At 56.3% G+C, this 13,234-nt stretch overlaps 1 protein-coding gene across 2 annotated transcripts in view; it reads right to left on the reverse strand.

The window, feature by feature from the left end:
* TRAPPC9 (trafficking protein particle complex subunit 9) overlaps nucleotides 1-13,234 on the reverse strand; it is a 568,190-nt gene that overhangs the window by 107,905 nt on the left and 447,051 nt on the right. For both annotated transcript variants that reach the window (XM_047842486.1, XM_047842485.1), the window contains one exon: nucleotides 8,917-9,007. In XM_047842486.1, coding sequence (XP_047698442.1) covers nucleotides 8,917-9,007 — 91 coding nt within the window. The remainder of the gene's footprint in view (nucleotides 1-8,916; nucleotides 9,008-13,234) is intronic.

A 13,234-nucleotide genomic window follows, 5' to 3' on the forward strand; every position in this document is an offset into this window, starting at 1 on the left:
AAAGACTGAAATGTCCACCTCCTGGGTCAGCAGGTCTTGAAAGTTCTTGAAATACAGTCTTCCTGAAGGTACAGTGAACACCCAGGCAGTGTGACAGAGTGTAAGCCCCATGGTTGGCCCCAGACAGACACCGATCCCAATGCCAGCTCTGTGACTTCCCGGCTGGTGACTGCACAGCTGCTGGTCCCCACCCGCAGGAGGAGAGGTACTCTGCCTGAGGGGTAGCAGGCGCGTCATGCAGGGCGGGAAGGAGAGTCGAGAGCACCCGCACCCACGGGGAACTGCATGGCCACAGCCCCAGACAGACCCCTGCTGCCAGGGCACTGGTCCTGGAGGAAAAGCCTCAGCAGATGGCAAGTCCAGTATAACCATCGCTCATGGCCTCTGACCTGGGTGGGGGCAGGTCATTTACCCCACCCCCGAGAGGCCTGCCCCAGCCACTGGTGACAAAGGTGACTTATGCCTCAGCCAAGTGCTGTGTCCATGTGCCAGGGGAGGGCAGGTGGCCACCAGCATCCCAGGACACGGAAAGTATCATCAGGCCCAGGAGGGCGGCGTGAGGCCACAGGGAACACGTGTTGTATGTGACCTCTGCCTGGCAGGTCCTGTGACCCTGGAACCACGGGCCTGACTTACATCTACACTAATTAGCACCAGTTCAAAGTAGCTGGCTCAGGTCTCTGGATTCCATGTGATCAGGCGGCAGGAGCAGAGGAGCGGTCGTCACCACGGACACTGTCCCCGTGGGGTCTAGTGGAAGGCTGCTCTCAGGGCCCAGAGCCGCAGGCACCCTCACAGATGCCTAGAGAGGCTCTCCTCCATGAGGTCAGGTCGTTCTGTCTGCTGGGAACACAGCCTTCCTCCCCAACGGGTCCATGAACTCCTCGAGGAAAGGGACTATTTCTCTCCCGCACTCACTCACCGAGTATTCGCTCAAGGCTCACTGCTTACCAGTCACTCAAGCAGCAGCTCTGTGCCCACTCTGTGCCAGGTAAGGAGCAGGCCGGGGTGTGGGGATGCAGAGGTAACTTGGAGCTCCCAGAGAGCCCGTGACAGGCACGGATACCTCCAGGAGAACTGGGAGAGCTCCGGAGCTGGGGGAAGAGTGGAGCCCAGGGAAAGGGGTGTCGGAGAAGAGCATATGCCTCACGCGGGCCCGGAAGAATGAATGAGCACGACTGACCAGCCAGGAAAGGCAATGGCAGGGGCAGGGGCCTCACCTCACATCACAGGCAGCCTGGCAGAGCCCGGCCCCCTTCCTGCATAAGCCGAGTCCCGAGGCCCCAGGGAGGGTGGTTGTTGGGGGCATCTGCATGACGGAGTGGCCCCACGCAGGACACCAGGGCCCAAGCGGGGGGAAGAGGGCGCCCGCCTAAAGGGCAGCCTGGCCGGGGTCCGGGGCATAAGCTGGGGTGTCCGCAGGGCAGGGCCCCTTCGCTGAGAGGCCAAGGTCCTGTGGGGGAGGGGCTACAGCAGGTACTTGCAGCCAGTTTCTCAGTGCCAAGGGAGAGGGGCGCTTTTTATTTTCTGAAGTATTTATTTATCTTTGAGACAGACAGACAGCATGTGAGCAGGGGAGGGAGGGGCGGAGAGAGGGGGAGACGCAGAATGCGAAGCAGGCTCCAGGCTCTGAGCTATCGGCACAGAGCCTGACGCAGGGCTCGAAATCACAAACCACGAGATTGTGACCTGAGTCGAAGTTGGATGCTCAACGGACTGAGCCACCCAGTCGCCCCTGGAAAACACTTTAAAGTTGGATTGCAAACCAAAATTCAACTCCTTGCTTCATCTAAGAGAACCACATGCGGGAAGAGGAAAGGACATCTAAACGTTTAAAATAAAATGACAGGCAAAGGCATCCAGCCCAACTAAAAGTAGGCGGGGACAAGAGTAATGGTATCAGACCAAACAACAAGCACTGAAACGGACAAAGAAGGGCACTTCAAGGGACACAGGGCGCAGCACAATGAGGACAAGGAGGGTATCTATGCACCACAGACCACCCACACTCGCCCTGCGGACCCAGGGCCACCGCACCTGTGGACAGAAGTCCCCTCGGGGTGAAGAGGGCCCACAGTAGCAGCGGCTGTAAGACACCTCTCAAAGTCTGTGGCGGTTCAAAGAAGTGAGCGTCCTAAAGACCTAAGCAACGCAATTAATGAGGGAATCGAACGGATACGCGTTGCAACACAGTATATTTAAAACCAGGAACATGCCTTCCTTTTCATCGTCTGTGGTGTGTTCACAAAGAAACCTCAGTCAACTCTCAGAGGTGAAAACAGCACTAGGATGGTCACAATTCCCTCACATGACAAAGTCACCACAAGTTCAGGAAACAGAACACCTATGTTTTCAAGGACCCTGGGGACAAAGAGGAAACAAACTAAAATTTCACAATGCCTGAACCATATCAAACGTGGACATGTCAACTATCAGGACACAGGTAATGGGGTAATTGTAGGAAAATTCATAGCCTTAAAATCATTGCACTACTAATAGGACATTTTAAATAAATGGACTCAACGGCTGGCTCCGTAAGTGAGGAAAAACTAACAGAGTGAGCCCACACGAAGCAGCAGTGTGAGGACGGGAACGGCAGGGACTGACTTAGAGAAGGGAGAACGGAGGGGGAGGAGATCATCGGTTAGCCGGCTGAATCAAGAAAAAGAGGAGGAAGAAAAATTATATAAAAGAAACAAAACCGAGAAAATGACCTCAGGTGAAAAGGCAGTTAAATACCAACAGAAGTTCAATGTTTAAAAAGTGAGCTCCTTCTGAAGTTCCGTAAAAACATGAAAGGTGTTCCATAGGCACAGGGTTCCGACTTTGCAAGTAAATGGTCTGGTGCACGATAGTATGAATGCAGTTAAGCCTCGAATTGTACACTTTAAAATGGCCCAGATGGCATATTTACGTGTTTTTATCACAGTTTTAAATAAAGATGAGAAAGAGAGGCAAGAAAATGACATGGAAGCAAATACCCAAGCAAATATTAAAATATACTATCAACCCATAATAGTTACGAGGGTGGTTCTGCCTCATGGGTGGAAAGAGATCCATGGAAGAGAGTCCAAAAATGTTCCTACACACAAGAAAAATGACACTGCTTATTAGTGGAGAAAGTTTACCATTAAGTGACTTGGAGACAATTAAACAGTTTTCTGGGAAGAGAGGCTCCATGCCTCGTTCCTCACACCTTAATAAATTCCAGATCAAGAGGAGATCTCAGTGTTGCAGTGGATGAGCCCATGAAGCATGAGAATTTAAAATATGCATATAATCTAGAGGAGGGAAGTCTTTCTAAGCATGACACAGAAACAGAAGATATTTTTAAAGAGCTTGCTAAATTTAAAATAAGCGACTTCCAGCTTGTCTCGCTCATGTGAGGACTGGCACGCTTACTTGTTCCGACAATGTTCAGGAGAGCGAACGACCAGGAACCACCTAAGGGCTGGTCAGAAGGCGGAGTACGGACAGAAGAATGTGGCCGCTCCGTGTGGGCGGCCAGGGGAGGGTAACCAGGACCTGTCGGTAAGTGAGGAAGACAAGTGGCAGGACTCCCTCACGGGCTCCCCCGGGAGAGGAAAATGCAGCAGGTGCTGGCACAGCTCGGCCTGTGGGATGGGATGGCTCGGAGGGGGACGGGGGCAGGACAGAGACTCCACACACAGCTTGCTGCACCTCCCCAATTCTGAAGCTCGTTTGTGCCTATTTATCTTTGCAAAAGCAACAGACCAAACGCGGAGTGTGTGGCCTCGAAGGGGTTACACTTAGACGGGAACTTAGCAGGAAGCTTCCGAGCAGAGTCTCTCCCTTTGAGGCAGGGGCACAGGCCTGGAATCACTCCTCACTCTGCCACCCGCATGCACGCCAGGGATGGGGACGTGAGCTTTCTATAAAACGAGGGTGGTCTTTCCAATCTCTCAGGGTTGTCGTGGGGACTGTGTGGCTTGGGGCACGTTCAGTGCCAGCAGACGTCCACCCCAGGGCATTCTCCACACAGGTAGTGGTGCTGATTTCGCTGGTACAAGTTTGAGAGCTGGGACATTTCTTGGCTTGGTGGCTCGGGTCTGTCAAAACCAGGGTGCCTGGCCCACTTGTGCTGGGCAGGGAGCTCTCCCAACTCTTTGCCCATCAGGGACTGGAAACCTGCCGCCTGGCACCCCGGAGATCTCAGACCTGTCTCCTTTCTTCTCAGAGCTTGACAGCCGCACGCACACCTGTCCTTTCTCAGCACCTGTGGAGCAGGGGCGCGGTGTAGCACGTGCACTGGACCTCTCATCTCCTCCTGGATGGCCTGTCCTGGCCCAAGGGGCCACAGGGCACCGGGGAGACCCCATACACCACACTGCAGAGACACGAACCTTGATTTCCCAGATTGGGAGTCAAAAGTTGAAAGGCATGGCCCCGTGGCCCATCCTCCCATGGGCAGAGACTTACTGCAGAAATCTTCCAGAAGGAAGGTGGCTCTTAAAGGAAGCGGCAGGCAGCTGACGGCTGGGGGGCCCAAAGCAGCCCCCCTGAGCATGGCCCAGAGGGGCACCTGGAAGGGGTTCAGTAGCCATTTGCTGGGTGGATGGCCGGGTGACTGGGAGCAGCACAGGGCATATAAGAAAGAACCATAGGTCTGAAGAGAACCCTGGATCACAGGGAGCTGATCAGATGTGGAAGTAGCAACTTTGGGGACAAATTATATGATCTTTTCACTCACCAGCTTCTCCCGGAAGATATGTAATGACGCCAGTCTCAGTGGGTGATTACGGAGAGTGAGTGAGGGGACAGAGAAAGCGACCACGAACTGTTCCTGACGTGCTGCGGTAAGCTCTCCACAAAGTTACTCTTTGGGGGGAAATCATCACAAGAAAGCAGTGCTCCCAAACATTATTTTACAACTAGGATGCCTGGGACCAAGGAGAAGATTGGGGTGGAGGGGGGCGGGGGAACAGGTGGGAAGACGGGTCTCACAGAGGTGCCTGGCCCCACAAAGCCTGCCTCACCGGTGGGCCTGTGTACTAACACTCTCTCCCGGGCACAGATGCTTGGAGAAATCCACAGCCCTGTGCCATTGCCAAGTTCCCTGGGAAAGAGGCAGGGGTCAGCGGGCAGGCTGGGCCTCCAGGGAGGCCTGGGCCACCTGCGGCCACGTGTGGCTGTGGCCTGTCCTGCCGGATGGCTGGCTGGAACCTGCCTCTCCACGTGCCCTCTCGAGGCGTCCGAGACACGACATCACTTGCTGACTCACCACAGCCATTGCGCACGACTCTCAGGTCGGAGACAAACTGAGCTCCACAAGGCCTCCACGTGACACATGTGCCAAAAAGACACTCTGCCGAAGTGTCCCCATGATGCAGCCCCGCCTCGAGGCAAGGACAGCCTGGCTTCCTGGACCCCAGATCCAGACTCCTGAACAGGGTTGCCGAATGCAGCAGGTGCCACGGAGGTAGGAGGATCAATGTTCAGACGCGACAGGCCTGCAGGTGGTTCTGTGCCTTGTCCCCAAATGCAGGGCTGGCCCCTCTGGAACAAGGTGGCTGCAGGAGTCTGGTTCCCGAGCTGCCTCTGGCCTCTGCATCCAGGATGCCAGGCTGTGTGTGGATGGTCTGTCAAGCCACCTGGGTCCACCCACATCAGACCAGGAGTGTCCTGAAGGCAGGGATGAAGTGGAACTTCTATCTGGGTCCCTGGCACCTGGGACAGTGCTTGCTATAGACTGGATGGTCAAGTAGACAGCTATGCACTGAGTGAACGTACAAATCCCTCGATCCAACAATCTAGGTTTTCCCTGTAACCTTAGGTGACAGAAATCCCTGAGCACCTCCTACCCTGTAAAAGGAAAACAGTGAGTAAGGCCTCGCAGACTCGCACAGGTTGGGCAAACCGCACGGGAAGTGTGGACCCCGTGTCGCGCTCTCCAAACGTGAGGGCGTTGTTCCCTGAGGCAGGACACCAGTGTCACATGTCTGCTGGTCCCCAGACCTGTGATTCTCACACCCGTGCGCGCAGCCGGCACATCATAGCTCGGGTCGGGGCCGGGGCGCACGGTGGGGCTGGCTTGATGATGACTCAGAAGATGTGCGCTCAAAATATCCACTGCCTAACGTAGCCAGCACCTAACCTGTACTCCGGCTGTCAATGAAAGCACAGACCATCCCTGATATACCTAGGAAGCTACGGAAAGTGTCATCAGCTGAGGGAGGTGGCAGGGGGCACAGTAATGGGACACTGAAATCAGTGTGGCAGACCGCTTGGCCTCATTTGTCACCACACCCGGCACCTACGGACCAGAAGGGAAACGGCCCTCAGGCAGTCAGGGGACGCTGGGCTCTGCCACCCGCCCTGTCCTCCCGCCTGGCGGGCAGGGCAGTTTCCAGCCGGAGACGGGAGCACCTGGGAAGCCGCAGCCCAATGATGCTGACCTGGGGTCCCGCCCTAGCCCCGCCCTGCCTCTGGATGCACCCCAGAACCCCAGCTTCCTCCTCCCCACGACCAACAGGCACCCAGCAATTCCGCGGTCCCCCACCCGCCTCAGAGGCAGAGAAGCACGACCTCGCTGGGATCACGGACATCTCCACAAACCCTCACTGAGGACCTGCTGCCGTCGGGGCCTCCGTAAGAGACCGAGGTTCAGAGGACTCGTCCGCTTGCACGAGGACGTCACGCACGAGGAAGCAGCAGAGCCGAGGCCAAGATGCATGGCAGCCTGGTGCCAACAGCGTGCCCGTCCACGCCAGGTGATGCCACCATCACACACAGATACCGACACGTTTGTGCTCTCCAACCGCCCCATGAAACAGTAACGACTTCAGAGATTCCTTGCAGAGGGACTGACCCCCAAACACGGAAAAGCTCTACGTGCAAGCCGCTGCATGCAACCTGCAGAAACATGAACATCTCAAAACAACCCAAACATCCAACAACAGATCAAGCACTATGTGACCTCGCATCCGTCTGATGAGGTCACCACTAGGCCTTTAACAGCGAGCATTCGACAGGCCTGTGATACAGGAGATACGTTTCGTCAAGGAAAAAAAAAAGAAAAAAAAAGACGCAATATACAGACATGGTCTGGGCATCTCTATAAACAGAATTTAAATTTGGGGATAGCAAAAAGGCTTAGAAATACACAAAAGTTCAATGAAATAGAGGTTGTTTTGGAAGCTGGGAAGAGGGTCATTTTTTTCTGACCACGTTTCTGATTTTGCCTGGCTTTCCGCAGTGAGAATATATTCTTCTTATCGAGTCATCTGGTGGAAAGGTCCAGATTCCAGTTGAGGGCGTCTGCCTTTGAACGTGGATCAGTCACCCCTCAGCGGGGCGGTGCCGGACAAGACGGCTGGCGTGGCTGAGCCGCAGCGTCCTCGTTTAGGGAAGGACACGTGCAGCACGTGAGGGTACCAGAAGTGACCATGTGGGTCCTCGTACCTCGCCTGGTATGTTATACACACGTGCAGAGTGGTGAAAGTAACAGGCTGGATGTTGGGTGGCCCACCTGAGCCTGCTCTAAGTCAGAGAGAGGACCCTGCCGGCACAGGCCAAGCCGGCCAGCGTTCGGGCAGGTGAGCGAGGGCCCGGCCGGGCTAGGCCACCTGTGCAGCACAATCTGGACCCCCTCAGGTCGGAGGGGGGCCCAGTCAGGGGGCGGGAGCGGGGCAGACCCCAGGCCTGCCTGCTGTGAGGAGGGGGGTATAACCTGCGGGGTTATGGGAGGGGGGGCACTGGCACGGGCAGCGGCCAGGGAGGAAGACCCTGTCCACTGTGGACGAAACCCAAGCCCTGGAGGCAGGGCGGTCTGGGTGTCTGAGCCTGCTCAGCTATCCACACCTGGTGGAAACAGCTGGCTGTGTCCAGGTAAGCAAGAGATCGGACATCCCAACCTGGAAAAGTGGGCTGAGGGAAGCCCCCCAAGGTGCAAACACTGATTCTCTGCAGAAACACCCCCTTCCTTCCACTCAGGCTGGACGCACGAAGGAGCCCCTTGGGTGTAAAAGGCCATCCATTCGCTGCTGTCACGTCGGCAGCTCACGGACTCGGCCGGCCTTCATCTGTGGGAGCGGGGAGCCGGGCAGCGAGGAGAGCCCCCCCCCCCCCCGCAGTATGTGGGGGTCTCGCAAACTGATGGGGGAGGAAGGGAAGGCCAGGAGAAAGGTTTTTCTCTTCAAGCCCCTGGGACAATTCCCATGTGCTTCTAGCAGGAGAAAGGAGGAGATCATACTTTAATTAACCAGAGAAAAGACTTGACACTAATTACAACGATATCTGGGGTATAAAAAAAACAAACAAAAAAACACACAAACTGCTTGCTCGCATCTGACCTAAAATAGATTATATAATGAAACCGTTTCCAGAAAATAATGAAGCCTCTCACTTCAACAAAAATACACTTAGCTTGTTTCTCAACAAAGCAGTTTTGACTCCTATTTGGGAAGACACAGGCCAGGGTAACGGCTTCTGGCGCAACAGGAAGCAGACATTTGGAAAGATCGTTCCAGGTGAACTCACGAGCCGGGTACCCAGTCAGGGTGTTGACCACACAGGCACCCTTCCGGGCTGACCCCGTGTGAAGCCGTCAGAGCACATCCAGAGAAGGGTAGGAGCAAGGGGGCTGCACACCTGCTCGCGTCCACCACGCCAATCACTCAAGACCCAAACGCGGAGGGGGGACGCAGCCACGCACACGAGGCCAAGTGCCGCCACGGAGGAGGTCAGACTCCGCAGCGGCTAGAACCATACGGGGTCTCGACGTCCACCGCCACACGTGTATCTGGAGGGCGCTGACCGTTTCACGGGTCCGTGCTGACGGGACACGTCTGAAGACGCACCCTCGCCGTGGCCAGCTGGCCCACGCAGCCGCGCGCAGGAGCAGATGCGGGCGCGGGGAGGGCCGCACTCACCCGGCGGGGACCGGCAGGTACTCACCCCACTGCAGCGGGGCCAGCTGCAGATGCTCCAGGACAAGCTGGCTCAGGAGCCCTTCCACGCTCGCCTCGCCGGTGCGCTTCAGAGACGGGTGAGAGCCAGTCAAGGAAAAACCTGTTCCCGCCGAGCCCCAGGGACAGGAGGAGGAGTTCTGGAAATTTCTACAGACTCCCACACGGGAACCCTCCCACAGCAGATCCAGGTCCCCCCTTCTTCGCCAGTGATGGCCCAACCAACCACTGAGACGTGACCTGCAGGTGGAAAACAGGCATATAAACACGGCAAGTACCTCTGTCCCCTCAACCTACGTCAAGTAAAGCCTCTGCCGTGTAAAGAAGGGAATCCATCGGGATCATTCTGATCCAGCAGCTATTCTCGCTGGCGGAAATAAGGAAAATGGAAGTCGTTTTTCCTTAATGAGGCAAACCATGGCTCATTGTTCACTGTAACCCGATGTGTTTCTGGACACGTGTTGGCTTCATGCTGGTTTCCTGTATGTCGTGCTACACGTCTTGATGTAATCACACATATTATTACAAATGGCTCACTTAGGCCAGTTCGTAATTGAGGAAGTCAAGGTTTCTCAGCAAGTACCAGCGGATGAAGAAATTAGGTTTAGGAAGGCAGAAAATAGATGTCTCCTGGGCACTAATATTCAACAGCCAACGCAGCGCTCAGACACAGATCCGCAAACCTCTTTCCCTTTTCCTACGTGAATTTAAGCCACGGAATGTAAGTTGCAACCAAAAGGGAAGAATTCAGTTCCTGACACTCTTCCCTGATTAGGGAAGTGAAAAGAAAACCCTCTTCTTTCTGCTTTTAGCAAGTTAACTGCACCCAGGAAACACATCGTGGCTCTAATCCAAACCATGGGTGGACATGCATGGAGGATGCCGAAATAACTCAGGAGCTCGAACCTGGGAGGCTTACATCTGGGTGGAGATGACAGCACAGGGACAGGGGGCCGTGCCCAGCAAGACGGAGGGCAGCTGCGTGGGGACGAAGCCACGCAGGCAGGGCAGATCAGGGCCCGGGGGGGGGGGGGGCACAGAGGCACCAGGGCCCCGAGGAACAGAGACTAGAGCTCCCAGTCCTTCCTGCCGAAGGGCCTGGCACACGGGGGCCACGTGATCATCTGGGTGGGAGCGTCTGGGCGCAGGGACACTGAGAGCAGTGAGGACACACCAGCCGGGCACCCAGGAAAGCTCGAGAGGGCAGGGCTGAGCGCGCACGGCAACAGGACTCCGCAGGGAGAGCAGGCCGAACAGTGCAGTGACACCGGGATCCCTGCCTCCCACTCCGCCCCTAAGTCCTTCTTCGGTTATTTAGGACTTCTTCCAATTCTTCCAAAACACCATGTGCTCTCTCTGGACTCCATGCTTCCCGCAGCTGTGCTGTGTTCCTAGAAGTGCTTCTCCCTGCCCTCTTCCTTCAACTCTCAAGCCCTCCCTGAGCCCCGTCCCTGCTCTGAAGGTACTCGGGCCTCCCCGTGGCAGCCCGCCCCAGATGTGCCCACTCTCCAGTGCTCAGCCTAGACACCAGCCCGGAAGCTGCATGAGGGCCCAGCCCTCGTCCTGGGACCTACACAAGGCCCTAGAGTTGCTTGGTGGATTCTGTCTGATGAATAAACAAACTCAGGATGGTTACACGTCCTCAACAGGTGGTATAGGAGCCCACAGCCCTCAACACGCAGCCCAGAGGCCGCAAGACCCGGAAACTTCCCTACCCTGAGCCCAGTGCCTGCCTCTAGCCAGTGCCCTCTGCAGATGCTCGGCCCCAAACTTCAGGGAACCCGTGCTGCCTGCCCCCACCACACCAACCCGGACATCAGCTGGGCAGGCGTGAAAGCAGGCTCCTTTCGGCCAAGCTGAGCTCCCCAACAGATGTGGGAAAACACGGGGGCACTGGGGCCTGAGCCAACGGCACCTGCCCCCTCTGTCCCTAGAACGGTGGGTTCTGGATACCCTCAACCTGGCTGTGAGTCCTGGCACCACCACTGACACACACTGGTCAGTCTACCTACGTTCCTGGGTCTATTTCCTCACCTGTGAATGGGCATAACAGCCCACGAACTTCACAGGACTGTCCTGAGGAATAAATGGAACTGCAGTCTGGGCCACGGTGAGCATGCCATAAATGTCCCGTCCACGCAGACCCCTCCCCGGGCCCTGACGACGTCGTGTCTGGTGAGCGGCCAACCACAGAGCACCAAGCACTGTGAGTTTCCATGTCTCGGAGGCCCCAGAGTCAGCAAGCTCGTGGGACAGCTCTCTCTATATTCTCTCTCTCTCTCTCTCTCTCTCTTTAGGAAGGCAAGCACGGCGGTGCTGGGGACTTATCTCCAACAGAAGAGGAAACTGAGTCCTTGGAGGGAGCGAGCGTTGGTGCACACACCCGACCCCAAGGCCCCGCTGGCCCTCCTGCTCCCTCAAAGTGGCAATGGGGTGGCATTCCCGAGTAACCCCGCAGATGCCTTGGCCCCTGGGTGTGTCACAACCGTTCAGTGTCCTTCCGTCCTCAGGCCACATCCCAGTGAGGGGAGCCCACTTCTTGGCACAGAGGGTGGGGGCATGGAAGCCACCTGGGGAGGGTCCTGCCAGTTTCCATCCCCTCAGCGGCAGCCAGGGCCCCTCAGCTCCATTACCTGCACAGCAGAAAGCCCGGCATCCAGGATGCATTGCACCTCAGGGGTGACCGGCGCAGTCCCCTGCCCAAGCCAGGACAGACACACAGCGTCCCAGACGGGACCCCACACTCAGCACTCCCACCCCCACTGCTCGGGAGCCCAGGGGGGGCTTACCCAGCTGGTGACAGGCTGACACGGGGAGGAGGGGGTGTGTGCCAAGACAGGCCGGAGCTCATACCGAGACTCATTCCGGGCAAGTCAAGCTCCAGAACGGAGGACCCTCTCTGTGCACATCTTCCTGCAGGCGTCGCCCCTCTCAGTTACTCCTCTGAGCCTCACTCAGGCTCTGGGCACCTGATCACACTCACAGGCCGAGTGGGGGACCCTGGCTGAATGGGGAGAGGGCCTAAGGCCACCCAGGGTCTGTTCTCTCTACTTTAAGACTGGGAGGAGAACTTGTCTCCAACATGGGACTCTGAGATCCCAGAAACTTGTTCTCCCCAGAACTGGGCATTTAGGCCCAGAGTGGGGTTCAGAAAATATCTGTGGTTGTCTGTGATTGGCCACCCGGCTCCCCCAGAGGAAGAGGGTTCAGCCTGCTGCTTAGACCACCTGCTTTCACAGCAGCTGAAGATAACGGGCCTTCTCCACCCCAGAGCCAAGGAGCATTACCTGTGCAAACAACCACTGAGTAAATGGCAACACACTCTGCCTTCCCAGAAATTGAATGTTCTCAAGAGAAGTGCTCAATATTAAAAATTTATTCACCGGGAAGGTCTCTGTCTTAAGGAACGGGACACTGTACGGTGTTTAATTTCCATGGATAATGACTGAGCGATCGTGTTTCTTCCTCTCACCCCACGGATCCGAATATTCTAATTTTAACATGGGAGACGCCGTATTAACTTACTTCTCCAGGTGAGGAACGTGACAGAAGCGATTCCGGTCAGGGAAGAGTGGAGGGCTTCTCTGGAGAGGGGAATGCAGGGCCTGGCCAACACAGGGGGCAAAGACCCGCCCTAGGAGGGGGCAGGCACCTCACTACTTCAGTGTCGCCTCGGGGCCAGGGGGGATGTGCTCATGTGCTTGCTCACGGATGGGCGTGCGGGCATATGCCCACGGCCAGACCAGAGCACAGCTCACCAGGCCCCTTCTCGCTTGGCGCTCACGGTCTAGTGGCAACGGGCCAGGCAGGGCCAGCTGCCCTGTGCTGCCTCCTCAGACTCCCCAAATCCCTCAGGCATGTGGGCTTTTGTGGGGCAGGCAAAACGTTCAGACCCCGAGCTAACCCTATGGATCCACACGGGTGTGAGTGTGCAGACTGTAATAGCCAAGATCACTTTCTGGCTGAGGCCTGGTCTAAGCACCTTACACAAACTGACTCAAAGTCTGTCACCCACTAAGTACTAGGCCAACTTTGCACAGGAGGAAATGGAGGCACAGGGAGGTTGGGACACTTGCCCAAAGCCACACAGCCACGATTAGTGCCCAGACAGTCTCACTCCAGAGTCTAGGTTCTTACTCACTGCTCAAAGCTGTTACATTACAGACAGTAGACAACAACGTAAGACCCAGGATGTCAAAAGTTCGGTTCGTGGGCCAGTGTATACACACCAGCGTAGAGTCACGAACGCCCATGTGGTATTTCGCTCCCCACCAGCACTCACTCCCTCCCAGGCCTCACCCCACAGA

The sequence above is a fragment of the Prionailurus viverrinus genome, chromosome F2 (assembly GCF_022837055.1).
Source record: "Prionailurus viverrinus isolate Anna chromosome F2, UM_Priviv_1.0, whole genome shotgun sequence".
NCBI classification, from domain to species: Eukaryota; Metazoa; Chordata; class Mammalia; order Carnivora; family Felidae; genus Prionailurus; species Prionailurus viverrinus.